This window comes from Theobroma cacao, chromosome 7, assembly GCF_000208745.1.
Source record: "Theobroma cacao cultivar B97-61/B2 chromosome 7, Criollo_cocoa_genome_V2, whole genome shotgun sequence".
NCBI classification, from domain to species: domain Eukaryota; kingdom Viridiplantae; phylum Streptophyta; class Magnoliopsida; order Malvales; family Malvaceae; genus Theobroma; species Theobroma cacao.
In genome coordinates, this window is record NC_030856.1 from 214,370 (window position 1) to 233,643 (window position 19,274).

Consider the following 19,274-nt stretch of genomic DNA (forward strand, 5'->3'; position numbering starts at 1 on the left):
TCTAGTTAAGATCAATGGAGGGTTCAATTCCTGGCTATGAATCCTTCTGCAGTATACAAAAGTGCTAGAAAATTAAAACCAAGGATTTCATTACAAGCAATTCCGCAGTGAAGCAAAGGGAAGGCTGTTCAAAAGAATTAGAATTACATAAGATCAAAATTCAAAGAATCCTTCTTCCTACGGTATACGTAGTCTCTAATTCGCCATCTGCGCAGATGTTGGCATCAAATGCAGAAGAACATAATGAGCAAGACACTCGTTCAATAATATTAAGTGAACAAGCATAAGCAACTGGAAAAAAATGGAATATTCTGTGAACAAAGGTATTTACAGCAGCATGTGGGACGAACTTCTTTGGAATCCACCGCCTTTCTCTCTCTAGGTTCAAAATTCCACCCCTTAATTTCTCGATTGTTTCATTGATTACGTTTTTGGTCGCTTGCTTTCGCCTGTAACATTGAATCAATTAAAGTACAGTAACTACAAGAAAGTCCGTACTATATACCAAAACAATAACAGCCATGAAAGAGAAACCAAAAGAGAGATTTGGAGCAGTTAAATGGAAGAACTGACCAGTTGATAAAGGATCTTCGTGTACAAAGAAACTTGCAGCTACTATCAGATAGCAAAGAATAAGCATTAATCCTTTGAAGTAGTTAGATGTTCCCTCCTGCAGACAAAAACAAAAAAAGAGTTAACTTCATTTACTTCCCACTGCCTTTCAGCTAAATTAGTCTTCCGAGTTGCATTTTCTTTTTCTTTTGCATTTTTCAAGATTGCTTTCATTCTTGATTACGATACCCATTACTAGAGTAGAAAGCATTCTTTTCCTAAGTTCTTGATATACCAACCTGCAGAAAGAAGGCTACAACTATAACAGTTATAAACAGGGTTGCTGTCTCAAAAAGCTGGAAGTTCAAGTCCATTTTACACCCCATCATCCACCCAATAACCACACAAAAGGGAATCTGCAGATTCAACAAGATAACCAAGGCAAAACAAACAAATTAACAATACTAACATATTAACCATAAAAAAAAGAAAAAAAAGAAAAAAGAAAGAATAAAATGTCAGAAGCTCCAATCAAGCAAACAGAAATAAAATGACACATTGCAGCCAAGCATCATCACCAGCTTTTTGCAATTTCAATCAAAGAATCTGCCTATTTGCTACCAAAGCCAACAAGTTGCAACTATTCATGGCAAAGAAGAAACATGGAAATCTTCAAAAGTATCAGCCAACATAACTTGGTAGGTTTTGGTATTAAACAAAGACATGATCAAATCCGTTACATGAGCAACAGCCAGGGGCATCTCTGGTAAGATCTTGATAATTATAAACAAATTAAACTTTGCACTGGTCATATATAATGAGTGGAAATTGCTAAATAATTGACAATAATGAGTCACCCCTAACTAAGGGACCACATATTATATGAACGGAATACGAGCTTCAGTACTTGGTGCTGACTACTAAGGCAATTGAAGAATAAAGTCAAAAAGTAATTCCAACAAATCCTGACATTAGGAAGTGTATGACATAGTGTAATATCATCAATACAAAATGGGCACATCCAATGTACAGCACCTACCCCAAACATGGAAATCTGAGTTGATGACCCTATTGCCACTCCCAAGGATATGTCCTGCAAAGAAATTTAATTAATTAGCAAGATATATAGATTTTACACAATGAAAGTTCAGAGAATCACTTACAAGCTTGTCTTTCATGGCAAACATAATAGCACTTGCATGCTCTGCAGCATTCCCAATAATGGGGAGCAAGATAACACTAATAAAGGCAATTGGCACATCCCATGCCTCAGATGCCCCCTGAGAAAGAACAATCAGACAAGAGAATGATCATGTATCATACAAAATCAATTGGCATATACCCTTAAGAATATAATTTAAAAAAAAAAAAGCAAATCTTGAAAACTTGCTAACTAATAACATCTGCTACTAACAACAGCAGATGCAGACCTTCACCAATTTTACATGCTATTTAAATCAGGGATCCATGTTCAGATTGGTTTAACTATATCCCTAAAGTATGCATCAAATCTAAGGGAAATCCATTCCTTGTGCAGATTCAGACCCACCCTACCAACCATTTGCTCCTAAAAATGACACCAGTGGATGCATATCATAACACCAGTATTTTAACACCAGTGGACAATGTAACATGCACTGATTAATTTGGTAGTGGCTCCGAATTTAAACAGTTGTTTCTTTGAGTGACTGATGATCTCAAATATTTTAAGCTATCCCTAAGAAGAGGAAAGATTAAGAACCAAATGTTACCTGTATGGTGTCAACCAAATAATCTGATAGGATAGAGATCCAAGCAGTCATGATTGCAAGCCAAATAATTGATTCCCATTTCGAGATCTCAGGAGCTTCATCATCATCATCTGACTGCTCCTCATTCTGACTTCCTTCCTGATATCACACCATTTGCCAGACCACTGATTATTCTACAAAAAATGATTGGCGACGGAAAAACAAGACAAACAGTTGTTATATTCAAAAGATAACAATAACAATATAACCAACCTCATCAATAGGGACGTAGAGATCTTTTTGACTCTTTAACTGGAAAACTAGGTAGGCAGCATAGGCTAGAAGCATAATACAACTGCTAAATCTTGAAAGAGCCAACTCTGACTTCCCATCATGCCGTTCTGTGTGTGTGGAGTGGAGGACTGCTGGGAAGAGTAGGCCCATGACTGCCATTAACAGCAGTCCTGAATTGACAACAGCTGTGGCCTGAAGGCAATAGTTCAGATTAGAGCAATCAAATAAGAAAAAATAGCAGAAATAAAATCTGCCAATATGCTAATATCATTACCTTGCTAAAAACCTGTTCCTTTCTATGATGTACAAGCCCACCACAAAAGAATGCACATCCAAGAACAAGCAGCATGTTTGACAAAATTGAGCCCAACAATGACAGCTGAACAACACGTATCATTCCAATTTTCAGTGCATAAATTGAAATAATCAGTTCTGTTGCATTCCCAAATGTAGCATTTAGAAGACCACCAACTGCAATTCATTTCAATATTAAAGACCATTACTGACATAAAATTGGTAAATAGCTAATAGACAGAAGATATTGAAGCTGATTTATGCCAGAGACTAAATACATATATTTCAGAGGCAAGCCTAGAGATAATGTAAGACGTGCTAGTGTCGGTTAGGTCAATAGTAAAAGCTTAAAATGAAAGAAGCACCCAATGGCTAATGAGGAAAATAACAAAAATCTCAGGAAATGGAGGGAGGATGGTTGGAAGATCTGAGCTTTGGATCACTGACCAAAACCGTCCTCTGATCAAGTTGGCATACCACCACCATCTCCCATGAAATAAAAGGGAGGAGTAGGAGGTCAAAATGAGCATTGCCAAATGGTGCTAACAAGACAGACTCTGAAGGCACTTCGGCAAGCAATTTAAAATCAACAAAACTAGTTGCCAAATCCAGATAATAAAAAAAAATCCATAAGAATAATTTTTTTTTAAAAAAAAAAATACCTGTAGGTCCAGTGAAGAAAGCTAACTGCCTGAATTCAATCAAATGAAAAAGTAATGTCAGGTGCCAATAGAACAACCGGTAGCATCAAAAGAGCAAATTCAATGAAAGAACATGAATCCTTACTCAGTAGCATAACCCAAACGCTCTGCCAAAGGTGTTATACCTAGTAAGCTTAGAAAGAAGACCCACCCCTGCAATCCACCTCAGCAATTCAACAACTTATATAAAAAAGTACACAAGCAAGGAAAGAGCTCAAAAATAGAACTCACATTATGAGCAGTCGTTTTATGAACCAGGATAGCTAGAGGCCCAAAAGGCATGAGCAAGTTGAGTTTATTCGAGAAAACTACAGTCTTTATGCTCTTATAGACACCATTCCTTATCGTTTTCCTACCACCAACTGGCAAACTACTAGAAAGTGATACTTGTTCAATTGAATCAGTAGAATGTGCCTTCCGAGCATCCATTTCCGGGTTATAGAGGCACTCATCATCGAGATCATCCATTGAACTATGATCTAGTGATCCCATCTGCTAGAGTAAGCATCTTTTCATTAGAAATGCAGACTACAATACACTCAAAAGAATTAGCAACTCAAAATGCATATTCCCCCAACCAAAAGAAGGGTGAAGAAAAACAAAAAGAGTGCTACAAGAGAATGGACAAGGGTAAAGTATTAAAAACGAAGAATTGCGTACTTCAAGGTGGGATACGACCCCCATTTGCAGCTTGTAATCCATCTTCACGTATCAAAAGAGCAAGGAGTTCTCCACAGCCATTAACATAAAAAGCATCACAAAATCATGCGCTTGGTTTCTAAATTCCTCAAGGTCTATATATCATAAGCACAACTGAAATTTGTGCAAAAATAACCCAAAAAAAAAGTATAATATTAGCAAGCATGCTTAACATAACCAGAAATCGCAAAAAAGTAATACAATTCCAAATCAAGATCTCATCTTTCATTCGCCTACTATACTTGTATATCAATTCATACTACAATAAAATCAAACTTGAGATTTCGATTACCAAGCCTTATATGCATCTAACAGAAACATACAGCATCGAATCAATCCCTGAAAATATTAAAGGATTCAATTCCAGACAATCAAACGCATAAAACGAAATAAAGAAAGAAACTTTCCATCTTCTTTTTCTTCAAGTGCAGGAATTGCATCAAATATCAATGCCAACACCTAAGAAACAATCCCAGAAACAGAAACACCAACAGAAGACCTCTAACGTCAACGGATCTGAGAAAGAACTAACCTTTATTGCAAATCTTTGCAAGCCCTCACAAGGGTATCAATCAGAAACCCCCAGAAACCAAAAAAATTCAATACTTTTCTTGACCGAAAAGAAAAAAAATGGTCTTTTTTTTTCTTTTGGTAAGAAAAAAACAGAAACCCAAGGGCAAAGGCGACCGTACGAATTAGACCAGATTCTAGATTTTAAGCACAGTTTGGTCGGTATTTGTAGTTTAGTAACTTTTGGTACCCCTTTTCTCCGTAGATTTAAGATTGAAAAAACAAAGAAAAAAAATAATAATGTGATAAAGGGGAGATGGGGCAAAGACAGAATTGAGTTGAACCTCCACTAACAATAGATTTAGATTGGAAAAGAAAGGTAAAAATCCATGTGTCGTTCCTGACCCTATTCCTATTTTTAATATTAGTAAGTAATATTTAATCTTTTTTCACTAATAAAAAAATGTAAAACAAAATAGAAAATGTCTGAAAAGGAGATCCATTTGCCCTTTTTAGCCTGTTTTTAAAATATCTTCGGGTTTGGGTTTGGAGGGAGTGGTGTAGCTGTTCCCACTTCTGCTCCCCTTCCAGGAACTTTCGCTCGGCCTGCTTTGATTTGTGCTAAGCTTCGTGGACGCCATTTTCAATTCATTAATCATTAATCAATCACACCATTATTCATTCATTGTTTTGTCTTTTGCTTCTTACGACTTTCCTTGTCCTTCATTCATTCATTATTCCTGCTGCCCACCCCTTTTTGGTTAGAATATTTTGGTTTTTGAACGGTCAAACAGGCTTCTTCATCGTATCTGTAACACTATTGGATTAAACCCATTGCACGGTACATGTACAGATAGTGGGAGAAAATAAGCCAGGCTTGCTGGCTGATGCAGGCGGGCACTTGGAAAAAACAAGCACGTACACCTACATGTCAATTCATTGTTGTCATTTTCTTTCACAATCTGCTGTTTTCATTTGATTGAACCTTTATGAATTTGAAGAAAAAATATGTAAACAAAGGTCATGTTCTTGCTACGTTTGTAAAGCTTTATGAAAAGTTCCATGCAATGAATGCACCGAGTTTTATTTCTGTTGATCTGAAACAGTCACCGGACTGCAGGGCATAGTAAGATATTTGCTGTCAACACAATAATAGCAATCGTACAAGATAAAATCAGTGAGATTCTATTAGATTACCATTACGATTACTATTACGATGCAGTTAAATTGGTTCTTTGCCGAAACATCAAGTCTAGAATCAATGTTTTCCCTAAGTAACAAACCTTCCCTAGTTGCTAAAGAAAAGCAGACAGAAATAATGCAACAGGGATTTTTGTCTGTCCATGGAAAGAGATTAGCAGGGCAGCCACCAGCTTCCCATCCCAAGTCATCTAACAGCCCTCTGGTTTGTTGTTCTTGCGACTACTTTCCTGGACAGGTCTTCACTGATCTGCTACACTTTGATTCTCAAATTACTTCAAGTTTTAACAGATTTTTGTGAATTCTGATCGACTTATCTTATACTACATACATTAAAGACAGAAGATTTTTCTGATCGACTTATCTTATACTACATACATTAAAGACAGAAGATTTTTCTTACATTCCTATATACAGATAAGATTTTCCATATACATCTGGAGAAGTCTTAAGAGAACAGAGAATAGACCTCGGCTCCCGTAAAGAGGAGCACTACTCGTTATGCTAGCTAACATGTGTGATGAATGATAGTAGCATAATAATCCATCACCTCTTTCTTCTTGTAGGTTTAGAATTCTACTCCTAAGTAATACCACAGCTTCAATCGATCCTGTTGTTGGTTGCTTATCATCTGCAAAATCTATGAGCGGTTCGATTAGTATGAAGCATGGCTTAAACAATGGCAGGCAGCAGCTATGAAGGCAAACCCAGAAAAGGAGAGAATCATATCAGGCGGACAAAGTGGCTAACCAGGAGGAAGGGTCTTCATGTACAAAGTAACTTGCAGACACTATCAGATAGCTGAAAAGAAGCATTAGTCCCTTGAAGTAATTGGCAGTTCCTTCCTGGAAACAACACATGGTGTAGGTTGAATTACATATTTAACAGAAGAAAGAGTGATGGAGAAACATTGATAGACCTCTTCTCTGACTATCCCTTTGATTTTACCATATTCTAGACTAGAGCTGCAGTCTTCTCTCTTCAGAGTTAGTACATCTTTTTATTTATTCTTATTACTTTTTCCAGTTGGGCTCTTGACATACATACCTGCATCAAGAAGGCTACAAATAGAACAGTCATGACCAGAGTTGCTGTCTTGAAAAGTTGAAAGTTTAAGTCCACCGGGCGCTCAAATATCCATCCGATAACAACTAACAAGGGAATCTGTGGTAAACAATAATGCAAATTTCAGATACATGCTAGGCAAAAAGAACAACAACAGCAGATTTGCAGTTAAAACAAGATAAATGATCAAGCATTCAAACGATGCAACATGGGAACAACCCAAGTTCCCTGTATGAGCTACTAAAGGCTATGGTAGAGGGGCATCTTTGATCATTTCCTGATACATCAGAAAGAAACAACACTGTTGTTTGACTTCTGAACGCAAACTACACGTTCACAAAGGAACTTTTGTGAGATGAAAATCACCTACCCAAAGCATGGAAATCTGCGTTGATGACCCTATTGCTACTCCCAAAGACACATCCTGCAGAGAAATTCAATTAAACTGGAAACGATAAGCTGCAAAAATTTTCAGAAATGGAAAGAAAAATCCCTCACAAGTTTGTTTTTCATGGCAAACATGACTGAGGTTGTAACTGCTGCGGTGTTCCCACCTATGGGAAGCAAGATAACAGTAATAAAAGCGACCGGTACACCCCAAGCCAGAGATGCTTCCTGCAAAAACCAGCAATCAAGACAAAGGTCATCTGTCTTGGAAGAAAGATCTACAAAATATTTTAAGAAAAGGTGATCAGCATATATTACCTCTATGGCATCAACCAGATACTCCGAAAGGATAGAGATCGCAGCTGCCATAAATGCAAGCCAGATCACTGATTCCCATTTAGAGATCTCTGGGGCTTCTTCATCATCATCTAAGTTGTCTCCATTCTGACTTTCTTCCTGATTTCATACCATTTGTCAAACCTCTAACTACTACTATGTCAAAAGAATGGAAGAGAAAAGAGAAAATTAACACTAGGGATGATGGATCACCAGATCATTTAGATTCTTTAACTGGAAAACGATATAGGCAATATAGGCTGGAAGCATGATACAACCACTAAATCTTGAGAGAGCCAACTCTGATATCCCCAAATGCACTTCCTTGTGTGTGCTATGGAGGAATGCTGGGAGCAGTAGGTCCATGACCGCCATCAACAGCAGTCCTGAATTGACAACAGCTGTCGGCTGCATGCAAGTTTAGCTTAGCGTTTGGATGAATAAAAAGTAAACAAAGGAACTGAAAGAAAATCAGAAAGAAATGGCAATATATTAACCTTGCTGAAAACCTGCTCCTTTCTAACAATCCCACCAAAGAAGAATGCACATTCCAGAACAAACAACAGGTTTGACAGAAGTGAGCCACGCAATGCAAGCTGAACAACATGTATCTTTCCAGTTCTCAGTGCATAGATTGATATAATCAGCTCTGTTGCATTCCCGAATGCAGCATTTAGAAGACCCCCGACTGCAAATTTTCATCTCAAAATATCAACTAATACTTGAGGAACAAACTGAAGTTGGCCAGAAACTAGATGTGGATGTTTCTGCAACAAGCACTGATATTGATGTGAGATCCTGTAGAACAAATAAACAATACCTGTAGGTCCACTGTAAAAAGCCAACTGCCTTCGATGAGAGCAAACAAAAATTCAATGTTAGCTTCTAAACCAAACAACCTTTTCTGAAATCGGAAAAGAGTAATTTACAGGGAAAGAACATCAGAATCCTTACTCTGTAGTATAACCTAAACGCTCAGCCAAAGGCATTATACCCAATAAGCCAAAAATAAAGACCCAACCCTGTGATCCAATTCAGCAAATATCAATGGCATGCACATTACCGTACCACTCTATCAACAAAGAAAAGTGTATGATACATATAAAAACTTACATTCTGACCAGTCGTTTTCTGGACGACGATTGCTAGAGGCCCAAAGGGAATCAGCAAGTTGAATTTCTTTGACAGAACTACAGTTTTTATACTCTTGTACACGCCTCTACCTCTACCACCATCTGGCAAACTAACAGAAAATGATTCTTGTTGATCTACAGCATTAACAGAATGTCGAGCATCCCTTCCCAGGTTGTCATCAACCTCATGCGTGGACCTGTCATCTAGTGATTGCATCTGCTACATCACGCATCAACCAGAGATTAGAAACCAACACCACCTCAGCAACTCAAACTGCAGACTGTGTATTGTTTTCTGCACTAAAATACTTACTTCAAGGTGGGATTTGACCCCAAATATTTGCAGCTTGTAATCCATCTTCTTGTGTTTAAATTTAATAATACCAGGATTAGTTCCCTATCCCTGCTGATTAAAGGAGCACCCCTCATTCATTCGCTTCAGTTTCATGGTTTTTCAGTTCTCATCAATGTCTAACTTTTTCATTTTTGAATATATAAAATCATCACTCACGATCTAACGCAGATCATCACGACTAACTTTCAAAAGAAACTCATCGAACATAACCAAAAACATAGCAAATATGCCGAAGATAATCCAATGATATTTCAAATCTAGTAAAGGAATTAAAACCAAGCTTCGGAACTGTAGTTACTAATTCTTCAATGGAAAGGTATTCGACAACATCAAATCAATCCTCTCGAAATGCAATCTTAAAGGAATAAATTAACTCCAAGCAATCAAAAAGCATGCATGTAAAAGCAAACAGTATAAGATTAACACAATCAAAGCACGAAGAACAATTGTTTTTCTTTTTTTTTTTTGTCATTTTTGACAACTACCTTTTCAAGTGCACAAATTGCAAGCCACACGTTTCCTACCATCACTCCTACTCCTGCTCAAACTCAAACTCAAATCACTCCCTAAAATGATCCACCCATTACCCTTACCTTGCTGACTTAGTCAACCCATATGCAAAAGCCAAAGTGGTAAAACAGCAGTCTTTTTTTTTGGAAAGGCAGATCTAAAGTAGCAGTCTTGGTCATGTAGTATATACAATTATGAAAGAACAGACTACCGTAGCAAAGCAAAACCAGCAGCCGTATTGGCCAATGGCCGCGCAGAACGTAGCATTTGCATGGAACGCGTAGATCAACTTTGCCACATGAAACATGAAACCAAACCTGCTTGTCAGATTTATGTTTTTACCTTCCTAAAGGAATCAACGTAGACCCTTCTGCTGGAACAAGAACACCTTGGCGATATTGGACTAAACACATGTAAAACTGCCCTGTCCCAGCGAGAATAGCTTGCTTGCTGCATGCACCAAGGTTCAAGGTGGTTTGCTTTTTCCTTGAGATATGAGAATGGGATGTCTTAAATCAAACTCCGAGTTAAACAGCAGAAACATGGTTTTAAAGTTGGATTCTTTTCACAAATACCCCTCATATTTGAGGTATTTTTGATAATAACCTTATTTTGTAATTTTAACTATTTTTAATCAAAAGAAATTAATTATAGACAAAATTACCTTTAGTGAAACCGATCTATATGTTTAGGTCTGTGCTTCCAATCTATTCATATTCTTTGAGCTTTCCTTGCCAGACCCTTCGTATTTGAAGTATTTTTTACTATAAAGAAAAACCTTTAAGCATTTTGAAACAATTTTTACTACACGAAGAAAAATCTTTGAGCATTTTGAGTATTTTTATACATTTTCGAGTAAGTTTTTATCTATGAAGAAAAACCTTTGAGCATTTTTCGTGCAGTAGACGTATTTGTTGATTATGCTGTTAAATGAAATATGGTGTAATATTTGAAGTTGTTGATTTTATTAAATGAAATTTAGTAGTTTTGGTGGTTTTTAGGCATTACATAACTGATTTTTGGACATCACGTGCTTAGTTTTTAGGTATTGCGTTACTGATTTGTAGATAATGCGTGACTGATTTTTATATATTGCATTATTGGTTGATATGGTATTACGTGACTGGTTGATATGCATTACGTAATTGGTTAGTAAAACATTACGTAAATAGTTAGTAAGACATTACGTGACTTAAGGCATTACCTAAAAATTAGTCACGCAATATCTAAAATCAGTTACGCAATGCCTAAAAATTAGATACGCTATAATTAAGTTATGCAATGTCTAAAAATCAGTCTTGCAATATTTAAAAACCAATGACATAATGTTTAAAAACTAATAATACAATACCTAGTAACTAAATTGTCAAAGCCATACAATATTTTAATTTACATATATGTTTAATCAATTTCAACCCCTCAACTTTGAGGTTTTATGAATAAACCAATAAACCTAAGAACGTAAAACATATACCTTGATGTCATCTCTACTCTTTGGGATGACAACAAAGAGTCGGATGGCGAGATAAATCGTATTTGGCAAGAGAGAAATCAAGATTTAATTTTAAAATTTTTGTCTAGATGGCAGGATAGAGAAAACTGAAACCATTTTAATTTGTCTGAAATTGGTTAAAAAGTATTGTTGTCAAGTTATGTAAAAAATTGATTAAAAATAGTTAAAATTATAATGAAGTGTTATGAAAAAATAACTTAAAAGAACAAATAAAGATAACTTGAAAGAATAATTAAAGAAAAGAAAGAAAATATTTAAAAGAGATTTTATTGAAGTATGTGATTACAAATGAACCGAGGGGCCTATTTATAGGCAATTAACCCCCTTATCTTGATAGAGTTTACAAGATGAAGATAACACTTAGGGATAAGATAGATTAAATCTTAATCCAACTTAATTTACATCAAATCTAGATATAGATAACATAAATGGATATTTACAAAATATTCATAACACTCTCCTTTAAATATCCATTATATTAAAAATATGTCTCATAAAACCTTATAAGGAAAAAACCTCATGGGAAAAAATCAGAGCAAAGGAAAGAGAGTACATAATTCTTTTCAAAAATACGCTTTTGAAATATTGCCTCATTAAAAACTTTATCAAGAAAAACTAAGTGAGAAAACCTTGATGAAAAGAGTATAATGCATATTTTACTTCCACTGCATTATTTAAAATATTTAAAACAACGTATTCCAATTTTTTGTACCAATTTTTTGAATGTTGCAGTAGGAAGGGCTTTAGTAAATAAATATGCTAGATTGTCATTTGAACGAATTTGTTGAACACTAATATCACCATTTTCTTAGAGATCATGAATGGAGAAGAATTTTGGTAAAATATGTTTTGTTCGATCGCCTTTAATATATCCTTCTTTTTACTGTGCTATACAAGCAGTATTATCTTCGTATAATATTGTTGGAATTTCTTTTTTAGTTGACAAGCTGCACACTTCTCGGATATGTTGAGTTAGAGATCTTAACTATATACATTCATGACTTGCCTCGTGAATTGTTAAAATTTTTGCATGGTTAGAAGAAGTAGCAACTAAAGTTTGTTTTACAGAATGTCATGAAATAGTCGTATCTGCATATGTGAATAAGTAACCTATCTAGGATCGAGCTTTGTGTGAATCTAATAAATATTTTGCATTTGCATAACCAATTAAATATGATTTTATTGCATTTGAATAATATAAGCTCATATCCATTGTTCCTTAGAGATATCGAAGTATATGTTTAATTTTATTTTAATGTCTTCGAGTTAGAGAAGAACCATATTTTGCTAATAAATTCATAGCAAATGATATATCAGGTCGTGTATTGGTAGCAAGATACATTAATACTCAAATTACATTAAGATATGATATTTCAGGATCAAGAAGTTTTTCGTTATCCTCATGAGGTTGGAAATGGTTTTTTTTCATATCTAAAGATCTTACAACCATTAGTGAACTCAATGGATGTGCTTTGCTCATATAAAATCGTTTTAGCACTTTCGTTATATAATTAGATTGATGGACAAAAATTTCATTTGTCAAGTGTTCAATATGAAGACCCACACAAAACTTTATTTTTCTAAAATTTGTCATCTCAAATTCTTTCTTTAAATAATCCACGGTTTTTTTATAACTCTTCAGGAGTTTCAATAATATTTAGATCATCAACATAAACAGCAATTATCACAAATTCAAATCAGAATATTTTTATAAAAACACATGGGCATATAGGGTCATTTTTATAGCCTTCTTTCGATAAATATTCACTAAGATAATTATACAACATGCATCCGGATTGTTTTAATCCATATAAAAATTTATTTAATTCGATCGAATAAATCTCCTAGGAATTCAAATTTTGTGTTTTAAGCAACTTAAAAAAGGCAGTCAATAATTGAAATATTGTCCTTTTTCATCATCAAAAGGTTTCTTCCAAGTTGTATTAATATAGAAATTGATAACAGAAAAAGTATTAATGGAGAAATAAAGAAATCAAAAGAAAAAAACATTAAGTTTATACCATTAAAAGGTGCAACACTCGTCTACGAAACACTGGTACTATGTAGTCCACTATAGAAACAAAATTAATCTTTCTATTGAGAATTAATTCATGCTTTGAAAGTTCCCTATTATTTATATTTTTGTTTTTTTCAATTTGTCTTTGATTTTTTATTTTTTTCGTTTTCTTTTCTATTTATATTTTGTGAAAAAAATTAAAAAAAAAAGAATTTAATAAAAGTGTTGTCAATCCATCTCTGACAATGAGATGTGAAAAAAGAATTTGATAAAGAAAAATATTAATAAAGAAATAAATAAATCAAAAGAAAATGCATTAAAGTATATATGAAACTTTATTAAAAGCTGAAAAAAATAGTTTAACTTTATCGAAAGCTCTCTCTATAGAAATTCCTACTTTCAATCCTTAAGATCAATATATCCTTATTGAAAATATTGATTTTAATACTAATAATCTCATTGTAAGCCAACTTCCATCAACTCCATTCAAGTGCCTAGAGTTAGAATATTTATTATTTTCTAATAATGCCTTGGAGGGAAGTGTGCCGTAAGAAATTGGAAATTTGACTAGATTAAGCTTGTTGTACCTTGATCATAACAATCTAACAGGTATGCTTAATGTGAGCCTTCTTTTAGACAAAATATTTTGTGAGAAGCAGTAACTATAGATTATATTTAAAAAAGAGAAGGGATGAAAAATCCCATACAAACTTTTTTTCCTTCAGACAAATTAAATGATTAGTTGGTAATTTAATTTTAGTCATGAGTTCAGATTTATGATTGTAATTTTCATTTAAGTTTAACTTGAGAATTTTAATTTGAAAGAAGATGTTTAAATTTCAAATATTGTATAAGTATGGGTGATAAAACTCATGATAATATGACTTTCTTCTAAGATACATAGGAATTAGCGTATGATTTGGGTTGAGTTAGATATTATTATGATTTACATAAATTAAAATAAATTGTGAATTCAATATAAAAATTAAATATAAATTTAATTTCACGATTAGTATTTATCATTTCTTAAATTTTAAAGTAAATGTTGCATGAAAAAGACAGCCAATAACTGAAATATTGTCTGCTTCATTTGTCCTTTTTCATCATCAAAAGGTTTCTTTCAAGTTGTATTAATATAGAATTTGATAAAATTAAGAAACAGCATTAATGGAGAAATAAAGAAATCAAAAGAAAAAGCATTAAGTTATATTAAAAATAGATTAGTGAAATCTGCAAATTAAAAATTAAGGTATCATAATCAAACCGCAATGTCAATGGAAGTGGAGCTGAGAATATCAACCAGACTTTGCTCTACTAAGCTTTAGCTTGATTGGCTCTGAATGTTTCCCCACTGATAAAAGAGCTGGAGCTACCAAGTTTATAAGATAAAAGAGCTGTAGGGTATGTAAAGCAGGATGCAAAAGTGCAGTTACAGCACAATTGCCAATAGTTTTCATTATCAAAAACTTGGTGGTGTTCTATAAAATGTAACATTGATCTTTGAGCACTCCAATAAAATTGTACGATTGATGTGTAGGTACTGTTATCATAATCGTAAGTGTTTGCTGTGTCAATGTGCATTCAAGTTTATATGTACGAATAGATGAAGAAAATAGCTGTTGCTTTGCTGCTTCATCTCTCTGTTCGTCCCTCTCTCTTATCTTTATAACACCCAACTCTAATAACCTCAATAGATGATAGCTACGTTTTCCTTCTTGATCTCTCTGACAATGATTCCAATGTATCATATACGATATTCATGTACAAAATACAAAACATACGATAATCAATAAGATCATCTCATCTGAACAATAGAAAAAATCATTAAAGAATCATTGACATACCAAACGGATGAGTTTATAAGGCATTGTCCGATGGGGCTAAGTTCGCTCCCATAGGTCTAGTCAAGATGTTCAGTTCAAGTGGGGCTATCAAGGAGTTGAAATATGAATGTGAAAAGCTTACAACTATTGTCTTGAAAGTATTATCACGCATGAATGTACTCTCCAGGGGAGCCCAATTTCAACATATTAGCGAGTGGGATGTTGACAAGAATTGAAGAAAGGAGATTGCGGGACAAGAATTGGATTCATTATGTGTTGGGGGTCAAAAAGATATCTAAAATATTCAGATAATATTGCTTTAATTTCATTATTACTTCATTGTGAATTCTGATCGACCTATCTTAAATTACATACATTAAAGATAGAAGATTTTTCTTACATTCCTGTATATAGATAAGATTTTCCATATACATCAGGAGAAATCTGAGAGAAGAGAGAATAGACCTCAGCTCCCGTAGAGAGTTGTACTACTCGTTAGGCTAGCTAACATGTGCGATGAATGATAGTTGCATAATAATTCATCACTTCTTTCTTCTTGTCGGTTTAGAATTCTACTCCTAAGTAATACCACATTGCTCATTATCTGCAAAATCTATGACTGGTTCGATTAGTATGAAGCATAGCTTAAACAATGACAGGCAGCAGCTATGAAAGCAAGACCAGCAAAGGAGAGAATCATATCAGGCAGGCAAAGTGAAGGCTCTCAAATCTCAACGGTAACTAACCAGGAGGAAGGGTCTTCATGTACAAAGTAACTTGCAGACACTATCAGATAGCTGAAAAGAAGCATTAGTCCCTTGAAGTAATTGGCAGTTCCTTCCTGGAAACAACACATGGTGTAGGTTGAATTACATATTTAACAGAAGAAAGAATGATGGAGAAACATTGATAGACCTCTTCTCTGACTATCCCTTTGATTTTACCATATTCTAGACTAGAACTCCAGTCTTCTCTCCTCAGAGTTAGTATATCTTTTTATTTATTCTTATTACTTTTTCCAGTTGGGTTCTTGATATACATACCTGCATCAAGAAGGCTACAAATAGAACAGTCATGACCAGAGTTGCTGTCTCGAAAAGTTGAAAGTTTAAGTCCACCGGGCGCTCAAATATCCATCCGATAACCACTAAAAAGGGAATCTGTGGTAAACAATAATACAAATTTCAGATACATGCTAGGCAAAAAGAACAACAACAGCAGATTTGCAGTAAAAACAAGATAAATGATCAAGCATTCAAATGATGCAACATGGGAACAACCCAAGTTCCCTGTATGAGCTACTAAAGCCCATGGTAGAGGGGCATCTTTGATCATTTCCTGATACATCAGAAAGAAACAATACTGTTGTTTGACTTCTGAATGCACTACATGTTCACAAAGGAACTTTGTGAAATGAAAATCACCTACCAAAAACATGGAAATCTGCGTTGATGACCCTATTGCTACTCCCAAAGACACATCCTGCAGAGAAATTCAATTAAACAGGAAACGATAAGCCGCAAAAATTTTCAGAAATGGAAAGAAAAATCCCTCACAAGTTTGTTTTTCATGGCAAACATGACTGAGGTTGTAACTGCTGCTGTGTTCCCACCTATAGGAAGCAAGATAACAGTAATAAAAGCGACTGGTACACCCCAAGCAAGGGATGCTCCCTGCAAAAACCAGCAAACAAGAAAAAGGTCATCTGTCTTGGAAGATAGATCAACAAAATATTTTAAAAAAAGGTGACCAGCATATATTACCTCTATGGCATCAACCAGATACTCTGAAAGGATAGAGATCGCAGCTGCCATAATTGCAAGCCAGATCGCTGATTCCCATTTAGAGATCTCTGGGGCTTCTTCATCATCATCTAAGTCTCCGTTCTGACCTTCTTCCTGATTTCATACCATTTGTCAAACCTCTAACTAATACTATATCAAAAGAATGGAAGAGAAAAGAGAAAATCAACACTAGGGATGAAGGATCACCAGATCATTTAGATTCTTTAACTGGAAAACGATATAGGCAATATAGGCTGGAAGCATGACGCAACTACTAAATCTTGAGAGAGCCAACTCTGAGATCCCCAAATGCACTTCAGTGTGTGTGCTGTGGAGGAATGCTGGGAACAGTAGGCCCATGACCGCCATCAACAGCAGTCCTGAATTGACAACAGCTGTTGGCTGCATGGAAGTTTAGCTCAGCTTTGGGATCAACAAAAAGTAAACAAAGGAACTGAAAGAAAAGCAGAAGGAAATGGCAATGTATTAACCTTGCTGAAAACCTGCTCCTTTCTAACAATCCCACCAAAGAAGAATGCACATCCCAGAACAAACAACAGGTTTGACAGAAGTGAGCCAAGCAATGACAGCTGAACAACACGTATCTTTCCAGTTCTCAGTGCATAGATTGATATAATCAGCTCTGTTGCATTCCCGAATGTAGCATTTAGAAGACCACCGACTGCAAATGTTCATCTCAAAATATCAACTACTACTTAAGGAACAAACTGAAGTTGGCCAGAAACTAGATGTGGATGTTTCTGCAGCAAGCACAGATATTGATGTGAGATCCTGTAGAACAAATAAACAATACCTGTAGGTCCACTGTAAAAAGCCAACTGCCTTCAATGAGAGCAAACAAAAATTCAATGTTAGCTGCTAAACCAAACAACCTTTTCTGAAATTGGAAAAGAGTAATTTACAGGGAAAGAACATCAGAATCCTTACTCTGTAGTATAACCTAAACGCTCAGCCAAAGGCATTATACCCAATAAGCCAAGAATAAAGACCCAACCCTGTGATCCAATTCAGCAAATATCAATGGCATGCACATTGCTGTACTACTCTATCAACAAACTAAAGTGTATGATACAAATAAAAACTTACATTCTGACCAGTCGTTTTCTGGACGACGATTGCTAGAGGCCCAAAGGGGATCAGCAAGTTGAATTTCTTTGACAGAACTACAGTTTTTATACTTTTGTACACGCCTATCCCTCTACCACCATCTGGCAAACTAACAGAAAATGCTTGTTGTCGATCCACAGCATTAACAGAATGTCGAGCATCCCTTCCCAGGTTGTCATCAACCTCATGCGTGGCCCTGTCATCTAGTGATTGCATCTGCTACATCAAGCATCAACCAGAGATTAGAAACCAACGCCACCTCAGCAACTCAAACTGCAGACTATGTATTGATTTCTGCACTAAAAAACTTACTTCAAGGTGGGATTTGATCCCAAATATTTGCAGCTTGTAATCCATCTTCTTGTGTTTAAATTTAATAATACCAGGATTAGTTCCCTATCCCTATTGATTAAAGGAGCAACCCCTATTCATTCGCTTCAGTTTCATGGTTTTTCAGTTCTCATCAATGTCTAACTTTTCATTTTTGAATATATAAGAATCATCACTCACTATCTAACGCAGATCATCACGATTAACTTTCAAAAGAAACTCATCGAACATAACCAAAAACATAGCAAATATGCTGAAGATAATCCAATGATATTTCAAATCTAGTAAAAGGAATTAAAACCAAGGTTCGCAACTGTAGTTACTAATTCTTCAATGGAAAGGTATTCAACAACATCAAATCAATCCTCTCGAAATGCAATCTTAAAGGTATAAATTAACTCCAAGCAATCAAAAAGCATGCATGTAAAAGCAAACAGTATAAGATTAACACAATCAAAGCACGAAGAACAATTGTTTTTCTTCTTTTTTTTCATCATTTTTGACAACTTCCTTTTCAAGTGCACAAATTGCAAGCCACACGTTTCCTATCATCACTCCTACTCCTACTCAAACTCAAACTCAAATCACACCCTAAAAAGATCCACCCATTACCCTTACCTTGCTGACTTATTCAACCCATATGCAAAAGCCAAAGTGGAAAAACAGCAGTCTTTTTTTTTTTTTTTGGAAAGGCAGATCTAAAATAGCAGTCTTAGTCATGTTATGTACAATTATGAAAGAACAGACTACCGTAGCAAAGCAAAACCAGCAGCCGCATTTGCCAATGGCCATGCAGAACGTAGCATTTGCGTGGAACACGTCAATCAACTTTGCCACATGAAACATGAAACCAAACCTGCTTGTCAGATTTATGTTTTTACCTTCCTAAAGGATTCCACGTAGACCCTTCTGC

General features: G+C 35.2%; 3 protein-coding genes across 6 annotated transcripts; all 3 read right to left on the reverse strand.

Moving 5' to 3' along the window:
- On the reverse strand, positions 55 to 5,179 carry LOC18593189 (vacuolar cation/proton exchanger 5). Of its 3 annotated transcripts, XR_001928880.1 has the most exons (14): positions 4,803 to 5,179; positions 4,232 to 4,384; positions 3,803 to 4,066; positions 3,657 to 3,724; positions 3,533 to 3,561; positions 2,851 to 3,047; positions 2,556 to 2,768; positions 2,304 to 2,441; positions 1,716 to 1,832; positions 1,592 to 1,645; positions 852 to 968; positions 574 to 670; positions 332 to 449; positions 55 to 207 (listed from the first exon to the last, which is right to left on the reverse strand). XR_001928880.1 is itself a non-coding variant. In XM_018125155.1 (13 exons), the coding sequence occupies exons 2-13, from the start codon at positions 4,271 to 4,273 to the stop codon at positions 424 to 426; spliced, it is 1,362 nt and encodes a 453-aa protein (XP_017980644.1). In that variant the 5' UTR covers positions 4,274 to 4,384; positions 4,803 to 5,179; the 3' UTR covers positions 55 to 423. The 3 variants fall into 3 exon arrangements, 2 of the variants coding, with proteins under 2 accessions (XP_017980644.1, XP_017980645.1); XM_018125155.1 differs by having other exon boundaries at positions 55 to 449; XM_018125156.1 differs by having other exon boundaries at positions 109 to 449; positions 3,803 to 4,063; positions 4,803 to 5,178.
- On the reverse strand, positions 5,844 to 10,196 carry LOC18593190 (vacuolar cation/proton exchanger 5). Its single transcript, XM_018125246.1, has 13 exons — positions 10,109 to 10,196; positions 9,215 to 9,304; positions 8,882 to 9,118; positions 8,723 to 8,790; positions 8,589 to 8,617; positions 8,266 to 8,456; positions 7,982 to 8,176; positions 7,751 to 7,888; positions 7,544 to 7,660; positions 7,416 to 7,469; positions 7,028 to 7,144; positions 6,731 to 6,825; positions 5,844 to 6,611 (listed from the first exon to the last, which is right to left on the reverse strand). Coding segments are annotated over exons 2-13 (1,287 nt in total). The 5' UTR covers positions 9,260 to 9,304; positions 10,109 to 10,196; the 3' UTR covers positions 5,844 to 6,610.
- On the reverse strand, positions 6,628 to 18,509 carry LOC108662980 (vacuolar cation/proton exchanger 5-like). Of its 2 annotated transcripts, none has more exons than XM_018125244.1 (12): positions 18,344 to 18,509; positions 18,011 to 18,247; positions 17,852 to 17,919; positions 17,718 to 17,746; positions 17,395 to 17,585; positions 17,111 to 17,305; positions 16,883 to 17,017; positions 16,676 to 16,792; positions 16,548 to 16,601; positions 16,163 to 16,279; positions 15,866 to 15,960; positions 6,628 to 6,730 (listed from the first exon to the last, which is right to left on the reverse strand). In XM_018125244.1, the coding sequence occupies exons 1-12, from the start codon at positions 18,386 to 18,388 to the stop codon at positions 6,709 to 6,711; spliced, it is 1,305 nt and encodes a 434-aa protein (XP_017980733.1). In that variant the 5' UTR covers positions 18,389 to 18,509; the 3' UTR covers positions 6,628 to 6,708. The 2 variants fall into 2 exon arrangements, with proteins under 2 accessions (XP_017980733.1, XP_017980734.1); XM_018125245.1 differs by lacking the exon at positions 6,628 to 6,730 and adding an exon at positions 15,380 to 15,723 and having other exon boundaries at positions 18,011 to 18,250.